This window comes from Lonchura striata, chromosome 11 (genome assembly GCF_050655825.1).
Source record: "Lonchura striata isolate lonStrDom1 chromosome 11, ASM5065582v1, whole genome shotgun sequence".
Taxonomy (NCBI): Eukaryota; Metazoa; Chordata; class Aves; order Passeriformes; family Estrildidae; genus Lonchura; species Lonchura striata.
Genome location: NC_140713.1, coordinates 10,459,475 through 10,473,787, shown reverse-complemented (window position 1 = coordinate 10,473,787; position 14,313 = coordinate 10,459,475). Strand labels below are relative to the sequence as shown.

Genomic DNA, 14,313 nt, shown 5'->3' with positions numbered 1-14,313 from the left:
CTAATCTGATTATTCTCACCCAAATATATTAATTGTAGAAAACCACCAATGCTTTTCCTAGACAGGATAACAAAAGCAGATCACTGCTCAAAGTATGTCCTTTTTCTTCTGCTTTCAAATCCCATGTACTTTTCAGTATCAGAAAGGAAAAGAAAAAAAAGTCCTCAAATCCTTTATTTGATTTCAGTGTACAACTATGCTCAGTTTAAATGTCACCCATACACAGAACAGTGGTTGCACCAGAGCAATCACGGCAAGATGTCTAAAGGGGTGTCAGCAAATTGGACAGGGTATAATTTTAGTCAATGTGTTCTTGTCTTATTTTAGTTCAACATCATTTCCCAGTTGCAATTCTTTTGAGTGACACATGGAATGCAAAACAACATAAAAGGTCTGCCCTGAGGCAGATACGTGTCCATGTAGGACTTTAATTATTCTTTTTGAATAATGTGTAATATGCAAGCCCAATTTCTTGCATAAAAGTCTGATGAAAAAACTGTGCATCACCTGTATAAGTGTTCTTATGATAAATCTCATCTTTTTGGAAGAACTGGATTTGGAAAAGGTCCTTATTAATCCAAGTACTCTGGATTTTTCAGGCAACGTTTGGGAGAGAAAACAATTGCTCCTGTGGTGTTTTGCAATGGCATAATAATTTTTTTAAGAAGGCATTTTTTTGTTCATTCAACTGCTGTGTGCTTAAACAGCACCTCCATCACAGGTATAGAGTGCTATACCTGTAAGATTTTATATGAATGTATTCTTTCACTCTGTTGCCTAACACCTGTAAACTGATCCTGCTCTTATTTACATCACTTTTATGCCAGTGTGACTCCAATGGCTTCATGGAAGCAAATTCTGAGCAAAATCAGAGTCAGATCTTTTCCTTCTAAGAACTAATATTAAACTGACTCTTTAGGTAGCACTTGGTGTATCATTTTAGATTAGCTGATAAAAAATAATGAAAAAGATGTGTGAATGGAAATGTAGATCGTAATGATGAAATATGTTTTTAATATTAAAAAAAAAAAAAGCCAATGTGAAAGCAAATTAAGGGTGTTGCTGCAGTTTTGCTACAGGCTGTGGGTCTGATTCCTGAGCTCTTTGAGCAGATTTTGACATGTGACAGGAAATTTCCTCCTGGCACTTAGGGAAGGGTGTACTCGATAGCTACTAAAGGTCTAGATGTGCTCATATCTGCAGGAAGGAGAAGACATGAGGATTTGGGACTGTTGGTTTGTGGAAAACTGGTAAAGACTAAATTTGTCTGCAGAGTCCTCTATATCCTTTGATAACTGCTTTCTCGAAGTTCCTTTTAGATTTATAAACACATAAATATGCAAACCTAATTGTTTAGATAGTAAAGTACAAAAAAACCCCAAACAACCCAAACCTGAGGGCAATTTTGGCTGAAATCACAGGAATTGAAACAGAAGCAAGATATTTCTGGGTGCACCATTTTTGCTGCAGGTTGGACATTAAACAAGAACTTTTTATAGATAAAATTGTGGCCATGGTGCTTGCTGGATTTGTCAGGACCTCAGAACAGCCCTACAAAATTTGTATTCTTCTTGTGTGCTGCCGTCTTCCCCTTGGAGTAATCTTGTTTTTTATTTGGTCACTGCACAACTCTGTTTTTGGAGGGGTATTTTGGTTAACATAAACTATTTAAAGACTGTTTGGAAAAAAGCACTAACCTATCCTGAAATCAGTGGGATAAAAAGCTCTTTGTTTATAACTGTTACTAGTTTAATCATTTAGATGAGACGAATTTGCACTTCTAGCCCTGAGTGTGCTCTGATTTCCCTGCAAACATATGCTGTGGGATTTGCATTGTCTGCAGTGGGAACCACACAGAGGGGAAGGAAATATTTTCCCCATCTTTTTTTTTTTTTATTATTATTATTACTATACTTTATTCCCTCAATTTACCCCATGAAAAAAAAGTAAGTAGAGGAGCTGCTGGATTTAAACAATGAAAAAAAAAAAAAATCAAATTATCCCACTGCATAAGCAAAGGTATGGAAGAGAAACCCAGAGAGCAGCGGCTGGGATCAGGTTCATTCAGATGATCTAAACCAGCGTTGTTGCAGCAAGTTGAATTTTTCTCCCCGAGTGCCTGGTCCCTCTGATGTCCAGGAGGCTCTGCTGGCCAGGAGCCTGCTGACTGGCAGTGACCTTGTGCTAACTGTCTGTCAAAAACGGGCACTCACAAATCCGTGGGATGAAAAATAAGCGTTTGGTGCCTTTCTTTAGAAACATAATAGACAGCTTCGTTTTCACACCTCCTAATAGCCTTTTTTAAAAATAGTTTCTCTAGCAGGATGCTTTTTTAGCGCTTGGAGATTTACATGTCTACAGTTTCCAGAATTTATTAGGATTTCTTGCGTATTGTATATGGTTTTTATCTTAAATTTCCTGATGCCACACTGCCAGTTTAGCAACTCCAGCTGTTGTGAGTCATGAGGGTAGGCTGTGGTGGTGACTGGATCACAGAGACAGGGGAATTTGTCAAGTCCAAGCATTAACCCTTCAGAGCCAGCTCTTCAGCTCTACCTGTTTGCAAAACCAGTGAGCACACTGTCCTTTTGCAGAAGGCAGTGCTGACCTCAGCCCCCACACTTCACCAGTCTCAGGTGGGCTCTTTTGCTGCCCGTGGAGGGGGCTTCCAGGCAGTGGTTGGTCAGGGAAGCCCATGGGGTTTATTGGGTGTATTTGGTTTTGCCAGTTACCCTGTAGCTGTAGGGAAAGGGCAAAGCAACTTCTCCCAGTGCAGCCCCCAGGCCTTCAAATTCCTCTTGCCTTTCAGGAAAGGAGTGTCTTTTTTACAGGATCCCACTGTTATTCATTGGAAAGACGGGAACAATTTTAAGCTTCCAGGTCTGTATAAGCTCTATTGAGAGTGGAAATTAGTTGAGGCTCCCTGTGGTGTATGTGACTATGGAAGCTACAATGCTCATTTGTCCTGCTGAGCGGTTCTTGTATGTGCTTACTGGCTGCAGAAGTTTTTTTTATTTTTATTTTTAGGGTGGTTTTTTTTTAGGATTGCAAAGATCTCCAATGGAGAGCGATGTGGCAGAACTGAGAGTTCGAGCTAACCCTCAGTCATGTGGCAGAGTCTTCCAGAGTTAGGTTAGGAATGTTTAGATGTACGCTGATTTAATGCAGTTGCAGAATAAATTATCTATCTGTTGCAGCCAAGAATCATGAGTCTGCATTTCAGGGCCTTGCAATGGAGGGAGGGGGGAGAAAATAGAAAAAGGGATGGGAGGGGGATTTAAAACTAGGCACATGCAGACAAACCTCTTTCTTTTAAAACTGGATTAATGGTGCTCTGGCTCTTTATCTGAAGGCAGGATAAGCCAAAGCAGACTTTTTCATTTCTTGGCCCCGTCAGTGGATCCGGGCAGGTGAGGGATGCCCCTGGGCACTGACCCACTGACCACCTCTCCTGGCCCCAGAGGATGTTCTGTCTCTGCCTGCAGCAGAAGGACTCCACCAGGAGCCCACCGGTCCACAGCCAGGTCCTGCTGCCATCGCAGGGATGAACTTGTTTTTTAAAATCTGCCTCCAACCTGTGGGCACAGCCCTGCACGTGGCTGGGGTGCCAGGGGACTCCCTGTGGGCTACAGGCTGTCAGAACAAAGCCCTGGGTTTTGACTCCCTATTGTATGTCAGTACAGGGTCCTTTAAAGTCTCAAACCAGCCAAAAGCTCTCACACCCTCACCCTCTCCACCACCCTGGATACAGAAATAGTCAGATCTTTTTGTTCATGATTAACTGACTCATGCTTGCAAATCATCAATTTAAAACCCATTTCAGGCAAAGTTACTGGAATGTTCTTTGCATGGACATATCAAGATATTTAAATTATAAAAATCTCCAATAGGTGCTGAAAATATCCCTAACAATTTTCTGAAGATATAGTAAATTTGGTGCTAATTACTGTTATTTTCACCCCCCATCCCTCCAGAAAGGGTCCCTGAGAAGTAGAAAGAAATTTGGATGCATAATATGCACTGACAGCTCCTACAGTGTGATGGGGAGGGACAATTTGAGACTGTCACAGGGCTATGCTCAGCTTCATAGAGATGGGATTTCTCTACATGCTAAAGTATGAGGAAGGCTAAATAACTCACAGGTGTCAACGGCACCAAAGAATTATGTGTGTCTGACCTATGAGAGAATAAATCTCATTTCCTGCTTAAATCCACAAGACATCCCTTTAAATGTAATAAAAATGTAACATTCCCCCCCCCCAATTATCTTTTATAATTTTCTCAAATTTATAAAAACAAGATTTTCCAATTTTTAAATATATTTTTTTACTGGTAGATTGTGCTCTTTAGTATCATTTTACATAATTTAATACAATTTGTTCCATCCATTGGTTTTCATGGAGATACAAGCTGTTCGTTTGTGAGAAAGCTGGCATAGGCATGAATGTTGGCAAAGAGTCACCTCCAGGAGTTTATTCAGATTTCAAAGTTGCATGGGGGCACCGGCCATTTTGAAGGAGATAAATGTTACAGTGCCTTCTTTCTTTATTTTTGATAATATTTATTTGAAATTTATATTTTTAATGTAGGGTTGATAGCCTCTCCCTCCCGCCCCCTTCCTCAGTCCTTGGCAAAGTGAGTCATTGTTATTTTGTCAGCTGAATCGTAGTCACAGAAAATAATCTAAGCTTAAAAGAGAAGCTTTCTCTGAAACGTGTGTTAGTGAATGAAAAGAACACAGGTGTTTCTTAATTATTTGAGCAGAAGGAAAAAGTGGTGCTGAGCGGATGAGCTGTAATGATTAACACGCTGAGGAGGAGAGGCCACAGCGAGTGAGATTCTCCTTTCTTCCCTCCTTGCCACCCTTTCTGCCTCCTCCTGAGTGCCAGGGGCAGTCTGGTCAGGTAGAGGGGACTTCCCCCCAGAAAAGGCCCTGTTTGGCTGTCAAATGTCAAATAAAGCATCCCCATGGCTGGGATGGGGTAAGGAATTGAGTGAAACCTCTCTGTGTGCATATTTGTGATAGAGGGGGTAGCAGTTCCTGCTGTGAGCCTTCTCAGAGAGGGTCTGCACATCCCTGCCTGGAGGCACCAAACCTCTTGGTCATGGTTTGCCATCACCAGGAAGATGAAAGTTGGGGCTGTTGGGCTCAGCAGTCATGAAGGCAATGTGCCATCCCCTTATACCACTCCTAACTTCAGCTCTGTGCTTCCATTGCAGCATGTGAGGTATTTTAAACTTCAATAACCAGTCAAACACTCATTATCCTGGTGTAGATGCATGTTTGTGGAGGCTGCAGCATGAATGTGAGGTTGTGTTTCTGAATGAGGACCCGAGCTCACTGCCTTGCAGGTCCGTGGGGGTTGTGTCAGCTGGATGCTGTATTTGGGTGCTTGGTGACATAGTTCTGTCTTTGCCATATGTTTCTGTGGTGCTCAGGTGTGCAAGAACCATTTTTATGGCTGGTGGTGCCCACAGAGAGAATTTCCTCCATCCTGCGTGCTCCTCAGAAATACCAGGAAGGAATGATGCAATTATGGAGAATAAAATACTAAACCAAAAGGACACAGGGCAGTGGAGCTGGCAGGGTGCAGTGATCAGAGTGGGAGGTTGGCCAAGAAGCTCAGCTGAAGCCACCTCCTCCTGAGAAATGTGATGAACACAGATTTTTAATGATTTCAGGTCACTGGTTGCCCACGGTTCACACCAGCTCCATAACGCTCTCCCTCCCTGCGCCGATGGGGACGTCAGGGCAGGAAGGCTCGTGGCTGTCTTTGGAGGTGCCCTGTCCCCTGTTCCAACCAGAAATGTGTTTTGACAGTGCCAGATCAGATGGTCCTGAGGCAGGATCAGGCATCCCATTACACAAATGCTGCTCAAGTCATTGAGGGGGATTACTCAGCTGAAATTTGTCTGGTTACTCATCAGGGTGAAGTAGAGTCGAATTCTCAAATTTGTATTCTGTTATGTGAAGCTGAAATGCTGTTTCTCAAAACCTTGCCACTGAACAGAATGAGCTTTTTGATTTTTCCTTTGTAATGCTCTTTTTTTTTTTTTTTTTTTTTTTTTTTTTTTTTAGCAAGCTCTGGCACTTCTAAATATTGTAGGGAAGCATTCCTACAAGCGTCAGTCCCAGCCCCAGAGAAAGAGTCTGTATTGATTCCCATATGTACTAAATGATACATCAGTGCAAAGCCTCTTATAGAGGAACTCCTCCAAGGTGGAACCCCCCAAGAATATCCTGTATTTCAACAGCAGCTCCTTATTCTTCATGATGGTAATATGATATATAATTTTGCCCACCTCTCCTGAACCCCATTTCAATGAGTCTTGCTGCTGCTATTCAGCCACCAGTCTGTTTCTGGGACTCACCTCCCAAATCTGGTGCAGAGTGTGCTGTGTCTCAGTGGCCCTGTTGATCTGAAGCCTTGTGCAGTCAGGGAAGTTTTCTTTTTTTCTGTTTCCTGGTTTTGGTGCTTTTTGTAACCCTATCAAAGCAACCATGAGCCTTGTTCTCTCCTCTCCCTGGCCATCTGCTTGAAGCATCTGGTAATCAGGTGCAAGCCCCCACATCCAGAGCATTCATGCTTAAATTTGCAGCTACCTTGCCACCCACATTGGCTTTTGTTATACTGCCAAGATGTACCTCTTTGTGCACTCGATATGAGAGAGGCTTAAATTCCACCATCAGCCTACTGAAATTGTGATGGGCCAGGGTGACATTATCACCTTTGAACATAGATATGTATCAGCCTTCTCCCATTTTTCTCTGCTAGAGTCTCCAGCTAATCTCTGCTCCAATTGCTCATCATACCCAAGCCATGTGTGTGCTACAGAGGTACAGCTCCGAGTTGCAAATAATTTCTCAAAGAAATATCTCAGTCTAAAACATGATGATGCTTAATGTGCACTTGTCATTTCTGGGATTCTTCTTATATTCCTTTTTCCATCTGAGTAATCTCTGTGTATGTGTCTCCATATAAGAGACAAATAGAGTCATTGTTCTGCTCCATATTTTAATTCCATATCTGTATTTTAGGGACATTGCTGCCTTCCCAACAGACTGACTAAGTATTACAAACTGCCAAATTTAGGCTTTTGGAAGTGGCTGCTACTGAAATTGCCCATTGAATTTAAGAGCGGACAAATAATTTCGTCAAAACCAGAAAAGCCAATGACCTTGAGCACTATCCTCTGTCCCTTACAAAAGGATCCCTAAAGAAGAAAAGCCTCTCTGCTGCTGATTTGTATTTCTGCATCCCCAGATTAGAAAAGAGAAAAACATCGTGACTTATGATTTTCTACCGCATCAAAATTTTCATGTGTGCTCGATCTGTTAGAGTAGAAAAATGAAACTGAAGCACCTGGCTGTGGAAGGACGTGGAGACGTTGGGTATTTGCTGTCTCCTGTGTTTGGATGGAAAGAGTGCCCATCTGTTTGAGTAGGACTGTTTTAATAACGCAGATAAGTTGCAGACAAAAGTCCCAGAGTGAGGTGGTCCCTGGGCTTGCAGCTGCCTCCCCTGGTGCTGGGCTTGGAGAGCCTCTATTCCCATGACAGCATCTTGCAGACCAGCCCTCCCAGGCACCCCCAGCCCTCCCAGGACCTCCAGCAGACCCAGGGAGCCTCCCAGGGGAGGTCAGCATTTTAGCTTTCCCTGGCCTCTGAAAATCACCTGTGCCAGGTGTGAGACTTGCCTTGGGATGTCCTCAGTGGGGTCTGCCCAGCCCAAACTGGGACTTGCTCCCCACCACAGGCACACCAGCAGCAGGAGTAGTTTCTAAAATTTGGTGGTGCATGTTTTATCACGTAGCTTTGGTTTGCTGGTCCTGAAGCACTGTGTCAATTGTGTCAGCTAATGAGAAAGTCAGGAGAATGGTAGCAAAGAAGTACAATTCCAGAATGATTATAGAAATCAATCTCAGAAGTGTTTTCCTGTAGCTGAGACCAGATTCATGTGTAGAAGGGAGATGGTAAAACACCAACTAAAAGCAGCAACTCTCTTTCAATACCTACTGCAATTAATGCCATTCTTGTGTTCTTGGTATACACATCAATATTTTTTTTCTTCCCAGCCTACTTATTCACTGTTGGCATCTTCTATTACACCTTTTTTTAATGTGATATTTAAAATCCCCCATAGAAATAGTTATAATGCCACTTTTTTTTTTAAAGTTTAAAATTTATTAAGAAGCAGCCTTTATTGACATAATTGTTTAGGAAGTTAAAAAGTATTTTATTTTTGGGGATTGTTTTTCAGCATTTGAAAACAATGTTAAAAGGTGAAGAACAAATCTGCAGCATGTTTGTTTAAAACATGCAATACTTCACCAACTCCTTAGAATAATTTCAAAGATATAATAATAAAATTGTGATTGTTTTTTTTTTTTTGAGCCTGCTTGGTTTAGGTTTTTTCAGGCTTTTCTCATTATGTCACTATTCCCTGACCCTCAAAATATTAATTTCAGGCAGATATTTTTGCACATGAGCAGGACACATTGCATCCATGTGTGATCCCTAAGTTTGGCACAGTGTTGTCACATGTTCTACAGTCTGTAAGCACCCACCCTTACAGATCACCCCGATATTGCTGTGTGTGATTTTCACAGACTAAAAGAAAAACAATAAATGCATTGAATATGGCTTCACTGAATTTTTCCACAGAATGCACTGGAAAGCCTTTATAGGTTATTGCAAAAGTCAGAAATAAATCCAGAGGGAATTTTCCACAAATGGGTAAAAAAAGAGGAGCGTTCAGAAGAGGCCTTATTGGCTTGAGTCATGAAGCTGGCTCTCTCTGAGTGCTGTGCTGTAAGTTTAGTGGGAAAAGTTTGACAGCAATTTAATTTTCATTGACAAATACTGTCACAATATTGAGGGAAACTGTATCAACAGTAGTGGTCGATGCTCAACCAGTCATATGGACTGGACGAGCTTACCATATGCTTAACTACAAACTTCTCTTGGAAAGCTCCTTTAGAACACTTGACAAGCTTAAGATACTAGTCAGTAATGAGCTTGAGCAGAACATGTGAAGTTTTACATTTCGTACAGAAAATGGATTAGTGTTGATGTGTTTCCTGTACAGAAGAGATTTGTATGCTGGTATCTGTGCAGCTACAATGCCTGCCTGTATTTCCATAGCCTGAGGTTCATCCAGTCAAAGGAAATTTAAAAGTGAAAATGAAAAAAAAAAAAAAAGAAAACCAAACATAATTTATTTCTTCTGCACAGCATTAAGGTGAGAATATTTTCATTTATGTTACACATAGAGTGTTTGAATTTGCAGTTTCTGGTAGTAATGGGATGCCAAAAACCACAAACCGAGGCAACCCCCCATATTAGCATGATAATTATTACAGCAGGTGATAGGTCCAGGCTTTCATTAATGTGCAGTATTACTACCTTCTCCTTGCAATGAACCTTTTAGTCTGATCACTGCCTTTAGCATTTTTTACTGTGATTTCTGTCTATAATTTCACACAGTCTCTGAATATCTGAGATGGTGTCTACCTCCTTGATGACAGGATCAAATCAGGTATCCAAAGATGCAAATGCTTTGTCTAGCATCTCAGTGTGTTTAGGTTTTGTTTTGTTGCTTTTGGGAGGGTTGTTCTGGGGGGGGCATATTCTGATTATACCCAAAATTAAGGAGTCTTGGTCTAAATGTGTCCTGTTTACCCCCCTCATCCCCTTGGCACATAGATTTTGGCTCCTGTGCATTTTGTCTTTTTTTTTTTTTTTTCCTAATGCATTTTTCTACACTCACAGACATATATATGTCTATGTCTATAAATATACTTGTATGTTTTTAATGTATTTTTGACTGTGGCCAAACACTGTGCCAGGTTAGAGACTCAGATAATTCAAACAGAAGTCTGACCTGATTCTGTCTTAATTTGCTATGTTTTGTTATCATTGAGCCATTTGTAATTTAGTTACATGTAGAGTAGTTCAGTGATGAGCAAATTTTAACAATATGGAAGGCATAATGTATGCTTACATGAAAAGCATATACAGCCTTTCATTGCACTTTGTACTTGGGAATCATTCTCTTTCTTTTCAGTTTTGCTGTGCTTTCCTCCCTGAAAAGTAGCTCTCCTCATTAGAAAGAATTAAAAAAATAGCTTTAAAAGTATGAACAGAAAATAGCAGTTTCTATGAACAGTTCAGCTATGGCATATTTTCTTAGGGTAAATATTTTGGAAACTGCTTTAATTTCCAGTTTGCTGTTTTAAAGATATTCTTGTAGAGCAAAGGTAGAATTAAGCCTGTCTTGTATCCCTTTGCCCCTTTATAAATCACACATGACTCCTGAACTGGCACTTTTACAGAATAGATGGGGAATAAAGTTCAGTTTTTTGTTGGCACATTGGTCAAACCCCCTGCCATCAAGAATAGTTAACTACCCTTTATTTTCCAAGCAAAGGAAATGGATGATCCCCTCAATTCTCTCATCATTGTTTTCACCCCACTATTTCACTATTAAATTTTATTCCTTATTTGAAATTGGAATTTAGACTGCTTGGCCTCAAATTAGCTGGGTCTAGATGGTACCATCTGCCGAATGCACAACAGCTATTAAGATTCTTAGATTTGTAGCGTGGTTTTTTAATGTAGTCATCTGACAAAGAAAAGAAAGCAAAAACGGTGTCCAGCATTATTTATTTTATCAGCCTGGCAAATGAAGTATATTGGCATGAGTGCATTCCTTGTAGTAAGTGCCTGAGAGTACAAGTGTAAAGGTGGCTTTGAAGCTTGCCATGAGATCCTGTTTTATTAACAGATATGCAAACCCACCTGCCATGGGCTGGAAATGTTAAAAAATCATCACTTGGAGTGAGATGGCCAAACCAGGAGCTGCTGTAATGGTGTGCTGGCCATGGTCTTCTGGCATGGCACATCACTTTTCTGGTTTACCTTGGAAATACTCATCTCTCAGTGCTACATCCCTTACCTTTACCAGACTACTATTTTTACAGTAAAGAGGCAAAACATCTTTAAAGAAATGAGGATGCTGCAGGTGCCTGTGGGTGCCCAGCCCCGCTCTCAGCACCCACCCTGCCTGAGCCAAACCTCAGCCTTGCCTTCCTGACACCTCCCATTTCATTCAGCACTACCCTAATCAACAATGTGGCACAGAAGACAAATTCCCACTATTTTCCTTTGTCCGCCTCTAATGCTGGTGTGGTTTTTTCAAAGAAACCCGCAGGACCTTGCTCTACAATGCTGCCAAGCTGATGTGTCACCACCAGGTTTTTATTCATCCTGCATGAAGAGAAGCATTTATCAGCTGGTTTTGAAGCCTCATTTTGCATTTAAAAGTGCAATAATTGGACCAAAGACAATACAGTTATATGTTTTTAAAAAAACCCAAACAACCAAGTGAAGATGATCTTACATGGGGGGCTAAGTGACTGTGGGAATTTGCTTTTAGATGGAATGAGTCCAAACACTATCGTCATGATCTGGGCTGCTTTGGGTGCTTTTCAAGCATTTATTTGCATTGATATGATCAAACACCCGGTTCAGAATGGCTGCTTTAAACTCAACAAAACGAGTACAGGGATTCACCCAGGGCAAATCCAAAATTGTGTCTGGAGCTTTGTGTCTCATTTTTAACAAGACCTTTTCTGTGTTCACTTTTGAAACGATGACACCATACCGGGGGTTGTCGTTCAACAGATTGTTGGTTCTTTTAACAATTTGTTCAATGGAGGAGGAGGAGGAGGGAGTAGAGGCAGCTATATTTGTAACTACTGTTGTTCAGTAGAATAATTGATTTTTCCAGTTTGGCAACCAATCCCCATTTTCTGCTGCTTTACTATTCCCCCCCCTTCCCCTTCATGTCTTCAACAAAAAGACACTTTTTCCTTCCAATTCTTAATAGCAATTTGTAGTCTCAGCATTCTTGATTGAGGAAACAGGGTCCAAGAAGGAACTAGTGATTTTCTTGGTGCTGGTCCAGGTGGGGACGAGCAGCTTCCTCAAAAGCGCCCTGCTGTGTGAGCACCTCCGAGTTTCTGCACTGTTAACACACCACTTCTTTGACTCTAAAGCCTTAGCAGCTCTTATTCAAGATTTTTTTGGTTTTTTGGTTTTTTTCATGGAAGTTTTATGGAAGGAAGCTAGAAGTATTTCCCCCTCAGGGCATATCTTTATGCTGTGTGTTTGTCCCAGCAGATGCTGTGCCATGCCTCGCTCTTTGAGCTGGTGGTACCTGGTTTTGTCCAGGGACATCACCAGCAGCAGTCTGCCAGTCAGCTGGGAGATGTTCTCTGGGTGCAGGGGAGTATTAATGGTTCTGTACACTTCAATTATTTTTTTTTAAGCTTTTTGCTGAATTCGGGAATTTTTAATTTTTTAAATTTTTTTTATTATGATTTTTATATCTGTGTCTCTACCAACAGAAGCTCTGTTATTCGTGAGGTGCATATACCCTCTGGACTTGCACTGCACAGTGCCAAAGCCCCTTCTTTGGAACCACAATAAAAAGGCTGTTCAGCCCCTCACTCGAGGCACCCAGAAATGTCTTATGGGGTGAATGTAGCCAGCTTCTAATGAACTTACTCCTTATCATCCTGTTAGTTTTTGGTGTTCAGGCTTAATGTCTCAAGGACTGTAGAGTGCCTTTTTTACAATTATTAATTTAATAATTATCCCAGCTGGAGGCAGCACTCCATATAATATGCTGGCTAGGATATATATTTTTAAACCTTTTTTTGGAGGTTGAAGGTGTTTCTCCTGATTCTTGACTTTCAGTCCTGCAGCATCTGGGTGCTGGCCTGGGGTGTGTGGGAGGTTTGTGCCTCTGCTGTAAGAAACTTGTGCATCTATTTGCTGCCAAATTTTTAAAGCCCTTTTAATGTAAACATGTACAAATGTCTCCAAAAAAGGCCTTAAAACTCCAGTGCAGAATTGTATTTGCATGTTAAACTTAAGAACATATTTAATATATTACCAGTAATTGATTTAATGCCTAAGTAAGACTAACTATGCATAAATTAGTAAAATACTTGCAAGAGAAGTGCAATAATTGCCTTCAAGTGAATGAAGTAGTTAAGGCTTCTATTTACTAGCTTTGTTAAGCATAAAATGTCTAACATTTAGACTTCAGTAATTTCTTCAGCACCAGCCCTCGAACAGTATTCAAAAATATGACTGAATTTTGCAAGTTACTGTAATTTGAGGCTTTTTCCAAAGCTTCTAAAGTCAGACAAAGAAATTAAAAAAAAAAAAAAGTGCTTTCTTTTCCTCTCTTTTTTGATTATTGCAAATTGAGTATAATAATCTTGGTTAGTTTGAGTATTAGAAAGGTGAATATGCATCATTAACAATAGGATTTTATGAACATTTTTGTAATATTATGTAATATTTAAATTTATGTTGCCTTTTTTTTTTTCAATTTTACATGTAGTAATTAATTTTGTCTTACTGACAGATGATTCTCAATGACTGATTTTCAAGAAAAAATCCAGACAGGTATTTTAACCCTTTGTTTTCATTCTAGACACCTCACATTCATGGGTCTGGTTGTAATTAAGGGGCTCTGCGCTTGGCTTGGTTGTGAATTAAAGTTCAGTGCTGTTTGTATGAGTTTCCATAGCTGTAACTTCATGCTGTCCTTTTTCTGGATGGGTGGTGGGAGTGTGGACAGAGATGTTTGCTTTGCTCCGAGCAAAATATCCTCATGCCATGCATTGCCCAAACCACCCCCTCCTGTGTTTTGGGTATCCCGTAGAGGAGTGTGCTGGCAGGCAGTGGGATCCCCACCTTTCCTCTCCACCCTGCAAGAGAATCTGAATCTACCTCATATCCCAGCACGAAATGGGATGGTGGTGATGTTGAGGGGCAGAATGGGAAGGAAATAATGTGTGTCTCCTGCTAGGAGCAGATGTGACTTTCCAAGAAGCAAGGGAGGGAAGGGCAGATGTGGGGCAGCCAGGACATGGCACCTGTAACACAGAGCCCTTGTCCTGCTGCTTGAGTGTGGTGAACTCTCCTCCTTCACCCTCCCTTTCCTTGCTATTGATCCCCCTCTTAGTCCTGTGATCTGTGTATTTCCAGTATTTATCACACTGTGCTTGCCGAGGGTGACAGTGTCACATCTCTTGGGACTTCCACTACAAATCACTGTTTTTAAGGCTATACCCTGAAGGTGTAGCCCTGAAAACACTCAAGAATAAACATGCATTATGAGATGGGCAATAAGGGCTGTCCTATGAGTTACAGACAACTGTGGATACCAGTCTGTCACTTGCACTGTGGCTGTATTGCTACGTGTAAATCCCATTAGTTTCCGTGGTAGTTGG

At 41.1% G+C, this 14,313-nt stretch overlaps 1 protein-coding gene across 38 annotated transcripts in view; it reads left to right on the top strand.

Annotated features, from left to right (window-relative positions):
* Positions 1-14,313, top strand: part of ZNF536 (zinc finger protein 536) — a 361,403-nt gene that overhangs the window by 287,931 nt on the left and 59,159 nt on the right. Inside the window, exon 9 of one of the 38 annotated variants that reach the window (XM_085589500.1) lies at positions 13,443-13,483. The exons of the other annotated variants lie outside the window; for them this stretch is intronic. Coding sequence (XP_085445626.1) covers positions 13,443-13,456 — 14 coding nt within the window. The 3' untranslated portion in view covers positions 13,457-13,483. The remainder of the gene's footprint in view (positions 1-13,442; positions 13,484-14,313) is intronic. 38 annotated transcript variants of the gene reach the window in all.